The following is a 15,047-nucleotide window of genomic DNA, read 5'->3' on the forward strand; positions in this document are numbered from 1 at the left end:
GTCTAAAGTGGTGTCAACGATCTCCAGGTTATCAGCTGACTGCTCTAGGGTCCTGTGCAGCAGCAGTCCATCATGAAGTTATAGTCAGTGCAGAGAGGTTCAGGTGTAGACCATTTCAAATGATAGAACTTTTCAAGTTTTAACGTAGACACACGCGCCAGCGACCAGTTAGGAAAAGGATCTTTATTTGTACTTTTTCAAGGTGGCAAAGAAAATAATTACCTATTATGAAGAATAAATCATCAATGAAGATCCGACAAGAGACAAAGTGCTTCCCCATTGAAGAGCATTAAACAAAAAAGAACCATCCATAAGCCCTTGCCTTATGGGTGAAATTAATTATAATGTTGTCAAATTATGCAAGCGTTGGGTCAAAAGAAGAACACCAAAAAGTTAAATTTTACAATCGAAATACAAAGTGTTCGTTTTTTTTTTGTGACTGAGAATCGAACCAGAGACTTTCTAAAGGGCAATCACACGACCTAACGTGATCAATTATGTATTGCACAATGTATACTCACATATTTATCAGGCGCCAATACATTTTTTTTCGGCTGTAGTTACACTTCCATGAAAGCTATTTTCCCAGTACCTAGGTAGGGTGAATGTACCAGTAGTCGACTTTACACCAGTAGTCGATCACTCGGTCATGTTTAGTTAATTTTAAGCTATAAACGTATAATGCTTTAGATGTCGAGTTCAAATTCATCCAGAATTCTGGATACAAAAACGTACAATATGTAAGTATAAGAACTAATGACCGTTGACCAGGTCATGATCATTACTGACGGGACACCCCGTGTTAAGAAAAGCGATGAACTAGAACCCTCTAGACATGATGAAACTGTCTCACCGATGCGATGATGAAACTGTAGCATTGTCAGATCTCATAAAACAGTCAATTGATCTTGGACTGAACGCTTAATTTATGTGGATACAGGTAATTGTCTTCCAATTAGGTACCTACTAGGTAATTGATAGATTGAATACCTGGTGATTGGGGTAATTAATAGACTGTCTGCTAGTCGGCTGCTTTTAGTCTTGTGTGAAGTGTCGGTGTGTGTGTTTACTTAGGGTGTTTGTTAGGAGAAAAAACAAATAGAAAACCTACCTAGGTTCCAAGGTAACTTTTTGATGTGCTCGAACCTGTTTTCATTTTCAAATTAAATAAATCGAGTGTAAATAATAACTCAAAGGCGGTTAGATTCATATACCTAATCATAATAATCATTATTAATTAGCTACCTAGTTAGTTTCTCTTTTTAAATAGGTAGGTAGGTAAGTAAAAAGCTTAAACGTTAGTACCTATACCTATCCGAACGCGTTTCTTAACCATTGGGTTTACTTTCTTAAAGTATTAGAACATTGTGGAACTACCTACGAAAGCCATTCTTATACCACATCATCAAATCAGACTGAACAGATTCACAACACCTACTTACCTACGTGAGGAAACCCATTACCTACCTATTGGGGCACTGAATTCAACATTAGGTTCCTAATAAAAACTGTTTTCCATGTACCTACCTATTTACCTACCTATACCAATTGTATATTGTTTGTAGTCTGTACTCTGGCTGCGACCTAATAAAACCACTATACTAAGCTAGGTCAAGGGTCTCACTAGTATAGTAAGTATCTATGTATATATTGTATATAGCAAATACTACATAGATTGCTCTCATCTATTGGTTTATTGGCATAATTACGCGCCGCACTTGAGCAAACTACAAACGTTTGTATAATCTGTGCAAATTAGACCCTCCACCGAATTGTGTGTATAAAATTAACCCTCAACTCTCTAACATGGGTTTGACTTTTTGATACAAATGGGTTTGAAAGAATTTCAAACCGCTCGGCCAGGCCACAGATCGTCTGACAAATCTAGGTCTCAATCTTTTTCGGCCACACACGTTCGGAACGTCTGGCAGGCCGCGCGGTCTGTCATACTGTCTGAGCGAGAGTGGCTCAGACAGTGGCTGGCATAGGTGTAGTATACAATAATAGGCTTTCAGATTTAGGACTCAAAAGTATAAGAATAGGTCGGTAGAATAGATCACATCCCTAAAGACAGGTACTTAAAAAAAAAAAAAAGATGAGTGTTCCACCGCCGTTTTTATTTCGTAGCAATGGAACAACTGCTACATTAGACGCTTGTGGCCTGTGTCGTAGCATGCCCATCCCGTAGTATGCCTCTCATCAGATGGGCGAGAAGAGACACAATACTTCCCATGGTGCTGGGTCAACACGAGAACACCAGAAAGTAACCCGTTGAAATATTTGCAATCGAAAAACGAGTACAAATTTTTGTCGATGGTGGGATTCGAACCCGGGACCTTCTGCATGGCAAGCAACCTTCTGCATGGCAAGGTACATAGGTAGGACTTCACGAGATGCTCCCTAAACACACTGAAAGAAAAAATTTACCAGCAAAGAAGTACTTGTATAATGCTATCCCAACAACTTCATATAGGTAGGTATCCTTAAACACATCCATATGAAACAAGTTGTCAAGATAGCATTATGCAAGTAGGTACTTGAAGCTTGCTGGTCCATTTCTTCTTTCACTGCACGTCGGAAAATTCCGAAAGGGTTCATAAACCCGAGATCTTTCTCCAAGAAAGCCTGATCATAAATTCTCGGAAAAACCAATCATCTTCCTTCACAGATTAACTTTATCACCCCTAATCACCCATCGTGTTAATCACCCCACGATTATCTCTAGTGAGATATCGCTAGGAATTGAATGACATGGTGACATTCTACAAACATCATGGCGCGCGGTTACACGTCTCTTCTGCTGGTGGTTGTGCTTTGTGCCATTTCTGTGTCGAACGCCAAAAACCTGACGGAACGGACGCTGAGTTTCGGATCTGCCAATCAACCGACGAGACAGGCCAGATTTTTTGGAAGTAAGTTTTTCTATTCCTTTATATTTATAAATAAGAATAATAAAAAAAAAAAAAAAAAAAAAAAAAAAAAAAAATTCCCCGAAAGCATTTTTTTACAGCTCTCTATCCTAAAAAACCGCTCGAAAACCAGTTCCTCAGGCGGTACTCATGTAACCCATTGCGCATGCGCACTAACCGTCCGGGTGGGCACAGCCACAGCAGTACCCGTGAATAATTGACGAGTCATCTTGGCACGACCAAGCTGGGCAGCCTCGTGAGGGGCAGTAGAACTTTTTGTGGGGGCCCCGCGTAACGCGGTTTCCGAACAGGTTAAAAAGACCTGGAAAAGTTAACGGGGAGTGTTAGGTCTCTCGCGGGAAGAACTGTGAGGGTTAACTTACCTGTTGGGCGGGCACAACCACAGCAGTAGCCATGGATGACGGCCGAGTCTTGCTGACAGCGCCATGGGGGGCAGCCGTTGGGGGGACAGCTGCCGTCAGAGCCATAATCGTAGTCGTAACCTGTTAGGATATTGAGCAGATCTGGGAAAAGCGTGAGAGATTTTAGAGAGATTTTCTGGGATGGGCTGAAAGTTCTGAAACTTGTCTTTTATTTCTGTCATCATTTCGACAAAGCAATATTAAAATGGGAAGGTTAATCTTATCTTCTTCTTTTTAAGAACCCCTATTAAAAGAAAAGAGTACCTAGGTACCATGGGTAGAATTTAAATGGACAGACGTATAGACGGGTGAAAAAACTACCTTTGTAACCTCGATCACAAAAGGGACCGAGAAAATTTCTGTGCTGAAAAGCAACATTTTCTAGGAGGAAGTGTAAATCATACCTTGGTCGAAGTGCATGAATATTATTTAAATAATGCCTGCAAATTGAAAATAGTTCGTACAGGTTTTTCGAACTTATTGAATAATCCCTTTGAAAATAATGCACGATTTTCTTTAATTGATGATACATAGAAGTGTAATGTCACAGTACCTACCATAGGTTTTCAGTGACGGGGGTTTCACCCTCCTTTCGCCGACAAGCTCTTTGTTACACAAACTAACGCCTGCTTTTTTATCGTGATGATTACTGCTTATACAATATGCACATCAAGAAAATATCGATATTTTTTATAGCACATTGCATACACAAGATCTAAACTGTTAGGCGAAATAAGAACATACGAGGGTAGAAAGACAGGTGTAGGTGTTAGGTGTTGAAGTAAGGCGCTTGGTTATGCAGAAAGTCCTGGGTTTGATTCAAACCACATACAAAACTGTTTGCACACTCAAACCATACACAAAACAGTTTGCACTCAAACCATACACAGGATAGTTTGCAGTTTTAATTGGAAATCTCTTGGGAGGTTCCTTTCTGATGTTCTTGTGTTGACCCAGTTGAGAAATAATGTGTCACAGTCTAACGAACAAATTTCCACAATGTAAGTAAGTATACTTTAGTTCGCTGACCATTTTTACTAAAATTCATCAAAATCGGGCAACCTACATATCTCTGAAGAAAAAACCAAATGTTAAATGTCGATTAAAAATATTCTTCATTTTCTTTTTTGTCTTTTCCTGTTCCAACGGGATTAATAAAAATCTGGTGTGAACATCACACGACTTTCCTTATCCTATTGAATGATGCTTATTTGAGTGTTCTTTTACCCTAACTTTTACAATAACTCTAACCGTTTTGTCGCTATAGCTGAAAACCGCAAAAAACGGTCGAAATCTATCCAAAAGCGGTCAAAATACCACCAAGTGCAGCAATCATCTCAACCAAACGTTTTGTGTTGCATCCTTCTCACATTTGTGAACTACATACCAAATTTCAAGTCTCTAGCTTATACCGTTCCCGAGATATTGTTGAATTACACCAAAAACCGCCAAAAGCCCATTCCGTAGCAGGTATGCCTCTCATCAAATGGTCAATAAGAGACACAATACTTCCCATTTAGGTGATTGATTAACACGAGAATACCAGAAAGCAGAAAGTAACCGTTGAAATACCTATTTGCAATCGAAATACGAGTGCAATTTTTTTTTGTCGATAGTGGGATTTGAACCCGGTACTTTTTGCATGGCAAGTAAGTGCGTTACCACTGGGCCAACCGTGCCCTCATCAGTAGCCATACAGGCACAGTTTTTGTATTGTCTCCAGACAGAGCAGTGGTAGTTGAAGGGGCAAGATAAGAGCAACTTTTATTGCAATTTATTGGATTTGAAATCAGCTGCATGATTGTGGTTCGGTTTAAGAGTTGTAAAAGGTAGGGCAGGCTCTAGATCAGGTCTGGTGCCGTTTATGCTATACCTAGTTAATGTAATGGAATCAGGAGCGGTAACAATAGAGGGAAGTAAAGGGACCGTAATAAACGTCTCAACTTCTGAACAACATTCAAAACTTGAAGTTGGTAACGAGAGGAGGAGGAAGAAGAAGAAGGAGGAGGAGGAGAAGAAGAACACGAAAAAGAAGAAGAACCCTCACAATAACGCATTGTGTTTGAGGCACATCCACCAATACGCTATAATATCTGCTGGTGGAGATGTCTGATTTTCATCAACAGATTTGTCATCCGGAATTATTAAGCAAAACCCATTATGATGGGAAACAGGGACAGACTAGGAAATAATCATGGATCTGTCTACTCCTGCCCACTTGCAATATCCTTTCCTAGAGGATTACGCCCATGGAGTGCCAAGTTCCCATAGATCAATCGCCTGCATGTTAAACAAATGATAATGAGACAAAATCTCGACACAGTCATCAAAGTTGCTCATTACTGCACCAAGTACACCAGTCTATTATACGAGTATTTATTACTATTTATCAGTTTTATGTTAAATGTCGATTAAAAATATTCTTCATTTTCTTTTTTGTCTTTTTCTGTTCCAACGGGATTAATAAAAATCGATTGCAAAGGAGGCTGTGATATCCACTAAAGTTGTAAAGAATCTCTGCTTTACCACAAATAATTCACGATTTGTTTTTGATTTGATTTGTACCTAACTTGAACCTTTCAGATAACGTCCCGTTTGTAACTTGCCGTCCTGACCTGAGATGTCCTCTATCATCTGAACCTCTCTGCACTGACTATAACTTCATGATGGACTGCTGCTGCACAGCGCCGCATGCTGCAGGTTGCTGTTGCCGGTTGCTTCCTAAATTGCCCCAGTGTAAAGGTACCTTTAGAAACAAAGAACTGTGCGTATACCTACGTTCTTTATAATATTTCTCTAAACTCTAAATTATTGTTAATATGGTACTGCTGCTTTACCATTTCGGCTGCACCTAGTGAATACAATAATAATGGAGCTGTCGATGTCGGTTTGAATTCCACCGAAATGACAAGGGGGCCTTAAAGCCTTAAAGGCTTCCCCTTGTCAATTAATTGTTAACTCTGTTTAGCGCCTACAGGATGATGTAAAATGATTGCCCCCTACATTCGACTGAAAAGTCCCAAACGATGGAATGTGGATATCCACCTACTACAATAGGTGTTTTATGTGTACTAACTAATACAGATTACTAGCTAATGTTAGTAATTTGGTTTGAATATTATAGTTATCAAATGTAAACAAACTGTAAAACAGTATTCCTGTAGTACAGAGTCACGGTTAATTTTCTTTGGATCATTAGATTCATTACCCAGGTAGGTATCTGATTTAAACTGATTACAAACAGGTCCCTTGGTCACTGGGTTAGGGTCCTATTGAGTGGTGAGTTCAAATTGTACTAGAACTAGATAATCTAGGTTCATTCATTCATTCATTCGTTCATAGGTTGCGTCTTCTATGGGAGAAGGTAGCTCTATATTTCTTCAATGATGTCTCTCCACTTTGCTCTATCTTGCGCCAGCTTCTTGATTCCCCCGTATGTTCTAGGTTACCGTTATATTTTTTGGATATCTATAATAAACGTCGAGCTAAATCCAGCGGCAGTGACAAAATGGAAATGAAAAAAAAACTATCGATCCGTGTAGTCAATTCAAAATTTGAGGACCTACCTACCTAATAGATCAGTTGCGCTTACTTGGGTGATGTTTCAAAGTCATAGAGCAGGAAAAATGAGGACCAACGGAATTTTTCTTTTTCGAGAAGAATGCGAATCAGTTTGAATGTTTTGCTGACGACGCGGATAGGTACCTTCTGTGTGACATTTACAATCCTTGTGGCATTCAGACGATGTACTGAAAGTTTCGTCTAAAGCAAGAACTTTCATTATAGCTAAACCTATGTACATTGTACATACGAGTAATTCTACCTGTACAATGTACATAGCTTAATTTATCCTCATTTTATTGAATGGTTTCCCCTTTACGTATTCGTCTCTTCAACCAATCCTTAGGTGCTCCTACAGTGCACAACAATAGCACCACTTGATCCCTCAGACTAATTACAGTTCTCTAATCCCTCCAAGTATGTTATCCATGAAGTTATACAGTTCCCTAATCCCTCCAAGTATGTTATCCATGAAGTTATACAGTTCCCTAAACTAATTTTTCTCTCATGTTGGATTTCACCAATATTTATTCAGTCATTAGAACTTCTGTTAAGGTAACAGCCAGTTAAGTTCCATTTAATTTGTATTGGCTTAACAGGGCTGGTAAGCTAACGGGCTGTTTGAGGCTGAAAAGAACGTTGGTGAAATCCACCATCAGTGTGTGACCCATTTTACAACGGGTAAAGATTTGGGGTCAGGATTTGTTGTAGGTAATAAGTTTACGTTGATTTTTACTAGGGTTATTAGACTTATTAGGGTCGAATCGTCGAATTACAAGTGGGTTTTACAGGAAACAGTCGATATCCTGATCATTCAAAAATTTCAAAAGATCATTAAAAGAAATTATTTCTAAAAGTTTTCCGTTGAAAAAATAAAAAGTAAAAATCCGTCGACCTACGTACCTGTATTTAGATATTTTAGACATTAGCTCTTGTGGAGTCTTTTTAACACTTACCCATTTGCATTTCAGTGCAATAGTCCTAAAAATGGACGCACACAAGGGATCTAAAACGAGTCCTTACCCCATTTGGTTCGTATGGTCAGAGGCAAATCACTCATGAGAGTTCCTAGTTTGATCCCGAGTTTGATTCGTATGCTGTGTTCATGTTTCCAAATTCCGTGCACTTTATAAACAGAACATGTTAAAAGGACTAGAGACACTAGGTCCAGCAAACGCATAATGACTGAGGGAGTGGACGGTTTTAGGGACCACGTGAGTTAACTTATCAGATGATGACCCGTCCAGACGCGACGTCAAGTAATGGAGAAGGACATAGAGTCTTTACACTTGCACTATTAAGCTGTGTCCACATTGTCTACAAAAGTATAATGGTCGGGCATAGACGGACGAACATTGTGGACGGTTTCACTTCGTTTATGGACGATCGATTGAGCCCACAGTAATATCAATAATTATTTTCATCAATTGTAATTCTATTTTGTGGATGCTCAATCGAAACCTTCGATTGTTCTTCGGTCAACGGATGATCGATGCTCGTCCATCATAATACATGTGAACACAGATTTATAATATGCCGTTTTTTCATGATAATCATATCCATATATGTTTTAAAAATAAATAAATGTCATAGTACGTACTACCTTGTGTTACAGGATGGCGTGAAGAACCTAGCGAAGACACCTGCCAAACTATGGAAGGACGGACTCATCTACTATGAAATTGACAAGAACTTCTCCGTCGATAGAAAAAGGTTCATCGTGAAAGCTTTGAACAATATTATGACCTTTTCCTGTGTACGATTCCGCAGGAGAACCCACAACCAAACCCCGTACATCGTATACAAAGAGAGTCCGAATGGAAAGTCGTAAGTTTAAAACGTTTAAATAATGTAAATGGTGAGAATAGCATCTCCACGAATCTTTAGAAAATTAGTGAGATTAGCACATTCACTAATATTGAGGTAAATGGTGAGATTAGCATCTCCACTAATCTTTAGAAAATTAGTGAGATCAGCACATCCACTAATCTTGAAATAAATGGAGAGATTAGCACATCCACTAATCTTGAAATAAACGGTGTGATTAGAACATCCACTAATCTTGAAATAAATGGTGAGATTAGCACATCCACCATGATTGCACTCATTTAGCTTTGATATTGACAGACCCACTGATGTCTTAGACCTAGACCTTCCCGAAATTAAAGACACAATTCATACTATTTTAACTTCTTATGATATATTTCCTTACCTTTCAAAATTTCTTTTTCACAGTTATACCCTATGACTTCACAACATTTTACGTATACTCGTATGTGTGATTCGACCTGAAATGAATATTTTTTTACCAAAATGTAGGCATATCTTCATTATCTTCCATTTTATTCTCATTGGTGTTTCCATGCTTTTCAGTTGCTCCTCCAACGTGGGTTTCACCGGAAAGAAAGTCTCCTACGTGAACTTGGGCAAGAATTGTTTCGTCATGGGCACAGTACAACATGAAACACTGCATGCTCTCGGATTTTGGCATGAGCAAGCACGTCCTGATCGAGATAGATTTGTGGACATCCACTACGAGTTGATCAAGAAAGGTGAGTTACATAAGAATAACTATAGGTAATAGTGGCTCAGTATATTGTAGAACCCGATCGACCCCAAAACCTAGTGATTCTAATCAGTACCTAAATACAATTTTTTACCTATCCTATGTAGAACATCTTTCTTCAAGTTAAATATCTTTGCATGCGATCAACAAAATTCAGAAAAATAGTGGGTTTAAAATCTTCTGATGGATTTACCTGATTTTCCTTCAGGCATACTCCATTTGTCAAGGGGCTAGGTTTTCCTTGCCCTTAGGATCAATTTAATTGGAAGAAACCATTAAATTTTACTGATGAAAATTTGTAATGATTACCCCTTCCTTATAATGTAGAATCTTATACATTATCATCAATGAAACAAAATTAATTCCAGGAAGCGAAATAAATTTCAAGAAAAGAAACTTTAAAGAGGCCACCACTCTGGACCTGCCCTACGACTTTGGCAGCATCATGCATTACAGCCGGTTCGCTTTCTCGCGAGATTCAAAGTCCCCCACCATAACACCGAAGAAGACCCTTAACGTTCAAGCTGACAAAATGGGCCAACGAATCAACATCAGCAAAATGGACATTGCCAAGCTGAACACCCTGTACAAATGTCCTAACAAATATTACAAGGGACGGGATGTGAGGCACGTGAAAGCTGTACAAAGTAGGCCCGTCAAAATACAGAGTTAGTCATTAGTTGTCAAAATACAGAGTTAGTCATTAGTTGTATCTATATTTATTTTTTAAATGGTAGATTGTTATTTTTATTATTATTACATTCTAAATACCTACATAAAATATGTGATATGCCTGATATACCTAGCTAGAGAGAAAGAGAGAGAGAAAGCGAAGATTATAATAAAAATAAAAAGAAACAAGAATAAATCAAATATTTATTTATAGCATACCTAATATAAATTCTAACATAACTTTTTATTTATTTTTAGCAGATATACCAATAAATTATGCAATGTTAATACCTATGATAGGTAAACCTACGTAATGGGAAAAGAGACCTTCAGAGACAATTTTTTTTATCAACAACCACAAAAGTTTAGTGCTGATCAACATTGAAAAAGAGATTAAGGAAAATTTCTTTCTCTTTTTTGTTAGGATTCTGTATTGAACCAAAAATGATTTTTTCCGCTAGACCACTAGTTAAAACACCCTATATTAAATTAAACTTCTCGGAAAATTAAAGAGTAATTTTACATTGAACCTCGAGTTTCCAATGGTGTCATTGGGGTCCTTGGTTTAAACCGCGCATTGAGACCAAAGTGCCTTGTATTTATTTTCAACTTTTCGAGGAGAAAAAAAAACCGGCCGGCCAACTTTTGTAATCTTTTTCCCATTGATTTTTATTTTTATTTATTTATTTTTTTTTTTTTTTTTCACTTTTGAAAAATTAAAAATCGACCATCTTTGTATTATTTCTTATAGAATTTTGTAAATGTTGCGGTCCTAGTTTTTTGATTGTTGAAAGCAAAGTGAATACCTACTAGACTTTAAATAAATTGAGCTTTTATATATGGAGTCATTGGGATTAGTTGAAGTGATCCCGGGATATGTTGGACAAATTGTTCGGGTGTGTTTCCATTCGTTTCAGCAGGTAAGTGTCATACAATTATTGACAGTGTCTAAAACAGTGGTTCTCAAACTTTTTTGCATGGCGCCCCCTTTGGGCATATTATCATTTTTTCACGCCCCCCCTACCTTACCCAACCTCTCGGTATATTATTTTTACCTATGGGTTTTATGGAATAACAAAACGAACAAATCTCAGTGGCTCAAGCATAATCAGAATATTTTATACGTATCTCAAGATACTAGAGTTGGAGACTAAGTACCTGGTAGGTATTTTTGGTATAAATTTGATTTTTTTATAGGAAAAGCTTGCGCCCCCCCTGATTTGTCTCCACACCCCCCAGTTTGAGAACCTCTGGTCTAAAAGATAAATCCAGAGCTAAGGTGCTAAATTTCTGTAGGTACGAGTACATACCTAATAGGTATTCATAAGATCTTTAGTTAAATATGTTAATTCTAATAAATTTGGAGGCTTGAAAATTAGGTGATACTTACTTTAAGTAAAGCAATAGTTATTAAAACTGAACAAAAAAAAAAAAAAAAAAAAAAAAAAAATTTATAATATATAACTAGCTGAATTCCGTCGCTTCGCTCCGGAATCCCGCTAGTTCATCCCGAGGCATGGCCAAACTTGTGGAAAAGGCATGGCCGAACTTGTATTTATCAAACTAAAAACATAAACGAAACTCAAATATTAGGGGAGCGAGGAAAAGTTTTCTCTCCCGCAGTCTTTGCACTCTGTGTATTTCTTATGGTGATTTTATCGATCAAAAATTGATCATATCTCAGGATCGGTTTAGATTTTCGCAAAATCCTTTCTTATTGCACACCTAGACCATAAAAGGAATATTCCTACCAAATTTCAGCTTTCTAGGTGTTGTGGTTCTAGAGATAGAGCGATCAGTGTGTGAACTATGAAATGTGAACTGTGAATGGATCTCGTTCTTATAATATAAGATATAAGATTTTCATATTTTCCCTTCTTTCAGATCTTCCTGCTTCGAGTGTTGAGGCCCTGGTTGCTTATTGATTTCTTCTACAGCAGGTCCGGATACAAAGCTCAAGCCAAAAAAAGTCGTAGCTTTCAAAAAGACTTTATTTCAAGCGTAATAGAAAGAATTAAAACCAAAATAAGACAAGAAAAAGAGACCTCATTAAAATCGAAAGAAGATGAAAGTGAAAAACTCTTTGTGCCATTTGTAGAACTTGTTCTAAGAGATAAAATGGACCCACACACACCTCATGGTAACTTCATGTCTGACAGAGATCTCATACAAGAAATGGGTGGAATTCTTAACGCCGGCTTTGGAACAGTCAAAACAACCATTTCCATTATTTTGAATCTTTTGGCAGTCCATCCAAATATTCAAGAAGATGTAAGTTGTAAAATAAGTAGGTACCTAGCTATCTAGTAGATAGTATCTACTTACCATTATATTTTTCTTTCTCAGCAACAGCAGGTACATGTTTACTTACCTACCTACCTAGATGTCACAGAACCTACCTGATAGAATTGAAATTTCAGCTGGACTTTTGCAGAGAATTTTTGTGAATCTGTGAGATTGGCACAGCTAAATACCCAAGTATCTAGTATGTAGTATATTGTAGTATGTTAGTATGTACCTAATGCTATGGATAATATCAATTATAAAATATCGGTTTACACATTTTCCACTTCCTACCTACAGGTCTACAACGAAATTCAAGCTATCCTCGGAAACGATCCTGACAAAGTTCCAACTTATGAACAACTCCAAAAGCTCGACTTGCTAAACAGAGTCATCAAAGAAACCATGAGATTGTACCCAGCTGTTCCAATAGTTGCTAGAAGTTCCCCAGAGGAGTTACATCTTTGCGGATATACGATACCAGCAGGTAAGGAATAGGCGAGATGAGAAACATAGCTTCCCGAATTTTACCAACGGGAATTTGATTGTGTCTCGTCTCGTGAAAAAATTGAGATATACCTAGTCATTTTTCGTCTCGGGGGCATCACTAGAACGGATCAATATTTGTCCAAAGGTCTACCAATAGAACCAAATTCAAGTTTTATACCTACATGGAAAGGAGTGCCTTTTCTATTATTTATTGGAATCTGAAACTAGAAGATACATTACCAACTTAATAGAGATATGTATTTATATTTATCGTTGATATCTATACTTTTCTGTTGACAGGTGTCACCATTGCAGTTTTCATCTACGGACTACACAGACACCCTCAGCATTGGCCAAACCCTGAGCAGTTTAACCCGGATCGATTTTTGCCGTCTGAATCATCCAAAAGACATCCCAACGCATTTATGCCCTTCAGTTTAGGGGCCCGAAATTGCCTCGGTTACAAATATGCCATGTTACAGATGAAAGTCACAGTTAGTACAATATTGAGGCGATACAAGGTATTAGTCGGAGATAGGTGTAAAACTATGGAGGACATTAGGTTCCAGTTTGGATTAACTCTGAAGACATTGCCTGGCAATGACATTAAACTTGAGCCAAGATAAATTCCTACCATCTACGTCTGGTTACATAAGACAATCTCAACCATTTCAATCAATAATGTTTCTTTTTATTTTTTTTATTATTTTTTTTTTTTTGTCATGGGTAGGTATTAGGTAGTTTGGCATTATAAGAAGTTCCAGTTTTAGGTGAATAATTACGGATATTTTTAGGGGACACCCACCTATGGAGTTGCATAATGAAAAAAATTCATCACAGAATGTTGCAGATACGAGTATTAGCATTATTTTATTTAATGATTTTAGTGCTGCAACAGGGGTAGTCTATAGTCTGTTGTTTTTCTTCAGGAAATTAGGTAGATATAGATATTAGTATGTCTAAGAATAAATACGTCAGTACCGATTGTACATATATACAATATACATAGTAAAGTTCTTTCCTGCTATTTTAACAGCCTTAAGGTGTGTCCACACATAGTCGACACCTTTAGAAGTACATTCTGGAGGCTCCGGGTTTTATTCCCATCAGCAGGGTATAGAATTTTTTCGGTTTAGAGCTTGAAATTTGAGGTGCACTTGTGGACAATGACAAGACCTTCCGACTGTACCTAAAAGAGTAGCCGTCAGCGGTGGTCAAATTTCCCTCGATAAAATTTCAGTTCACGCCACTGTTCGAAGGGGAAAAAGAAAAGAAAGAAGCTGCACTGATTTTTGTTTTCCCGAATGTACCTTTTTTTCTGTGCAAGATTTCAGGTTTGATAACAGGTTGGTCAATTCATAATGACGTCGTAAGAGAGCGAAAGAGAGAAGGGGAGATAGAGAAAGAGGTAGGATAGAGAGAAAGAGAGAAGGGGAGAAAGAGGGAGGGAGAGAGTGGAAAAAGCCTGAGAGGGTTTATATTTATTTTCAGTTTTTTTTTTTTTTTTTTTTTTTTTTTTTTAATTTTTATGTGTGGGTTAGGGTTTTGGGGGTACGAAATTTTTTTTTTTTTTTTTTTTTTTAATTTGCATGCGTTGGTCAATAGCCCTTGGACATGCAATGTTCCTGAAGAACTGGAAGCACGCGTGACGAGGGACTGAAACTAAAAGGGGAGGACAGGGGTCAGATTTCTCATTGTCAGGCCATTCGGGGGGAAGAGGCAGGGCCGTATCCAGGATTTTGTCGAGGGGGAGGGTCGAGGGTCATAACTCTAGACCGGGGGGTGGATGCTCCAAATTTTCGGAGTCTGGCCTATGGGCTTCTTCTTTCACTTCGTCTTTAATCCCGCTCAAGCGGGGACGACGTTTCTTGTCAGTTGTCTCCAGTCATGTCTATTTTGCACCTCTTTGCCTGTCAAGTAGGGGCGCCCCAGCCCCTCCCCGTAAATACGGCCCTGGGAAGAGGTAATACCTCTCTCTACACTCCTTGCTTGATGAGTAATGGGGAAAATGTGTGTTCTGCTTGTATAGGTTTCAGAAGGAGATTATGTAGGGCAGCAAAGGGGTTGACCTATTTACCTAGTTGCATGGCAGGTGGACAGTTGAATTCTGTACTTTCTAAAAATTCTTATAGGCTCAGGCATCCC

General features: G+C 38.1%; 2 protein-coding genes across 2 annotated transcripts; both read left to right on the forward strand.

Annotated features, from left to right (window-relative positions):
- Window positions 1–1,042: 1,042 nt before the first annotated feature.
- Window positions 1,043–12,055, forward strand: LOC103505061 (zinc metalloproteinase nas-14-like). The gene is made up of 8 exons (XM_026820451.1): window positions 1,043–1,123; window positions 2,669–2,912; window positions 5,915–6,027; window positions 8,508–8,719; window positions 9,266–9,444; window positions 9,827–10,105; window positions 11,048–11,050; window positions 12,015–12,055. Exons 2-8 carry the CDS (start codon window positions 2,774–2,776, stop codon window positions 12,053–12,055), a joined length of 966 nt encoding a protein of 321 aa, XP_026676252.1. The 5' UTR covers window positions 1,043–1,123; window positions 2,669–2,773.
- Window positions 12,056–12,220: 165 nt separating this feature from the next.
- LOC103505063 (cytochrome P450 4c3-like) lies at window positions 12,221–13,681 on the forward strand. The gene is made up of 3 exons (XM_026820449.1): window positions 12,221–12,401; window positions 12,714–12,900; window positions 13,203–13,681. The coding sequence occupies exons 1-3, from the start codon at window positions 12,249–12,251 to the stop codon at window positions 13,526–13,528; spliced, it is 666 nt and encodes a 221-aa protein (XP_026676250.1). The 5' UTR covers window positions 12,221–12,248; the 3' UTR covers window positions 13,529–13,681.
- The last annotated feature ends 1,366 nt before the right edge of the window (window positions 13,682–15,047 follow it).

The sequence above is a fragment of the Diaphorina citri genome, unplaced genomic scaffold, assembly GCF_000475195.1.
Source record: "Diaphorina citri unplaced genomic scaffold, Diaci psyllid genome assembly version 1.1 scaffold148, whole genome shotgun sequence".
NCBI lineage: Eukaryota > Metazoa > Arthropoda > Insecta > Hemiptera > Psyllidae > Diaphorina > Diaphorina citri.

What these genes read in the sequence shown, in the direction of transcription:
- LOC103505061 (XM_026820451.1), top strand. Translation starts at nt 2,774, where the DNA reads ATGGCGCGCGGTTACACGTCTCTTCTGCTGGTGGTTGTGCTTTGTGCC. An exon ending in GCTGCACAGCGCCGCATGCT is followed by an intron (nt 6,028 to 8,507) that starts GCAGGTTGCTGT and finishes CTTGTGTTACAG; the next exon opens with GATGGCGTGAAGAACCTAGC. An exon ending in GAGAGTCCGAATGGAAAGTC is followed by an intron (nt 8,720 to 9,265) that starts GTAAGTTTAAAA and finishes CATGCTTTTCAG; the next exon opens with TTGCTCCTCCAACGTGGGTT.
- LOC103505063 (XM_026820449.1), top strand. Translation starts at nt 12,249, where the DNA reads ATGGACCCACACACACCTCATGGTAACTTCATGTCTGACAGAGATCTC. An exon ending in ATCCAAATATTCAAGAAGAT is followed by an intron (nt 12,402 to 12,713) that starts GTAAGTTGTAAA and finishes TCCTACCTACAG; the next exon opens with GTCTACAACGAAATTCAAGC. An exon ending in CGGATATACGATACCAGCAG is followed by an intron (nt 12,901 to 13,202) that starts GTAAGGAATAGG and finishes TTCTGTTGACAG; the next exon opens with GTGTCACCATTGCAGTTTTC.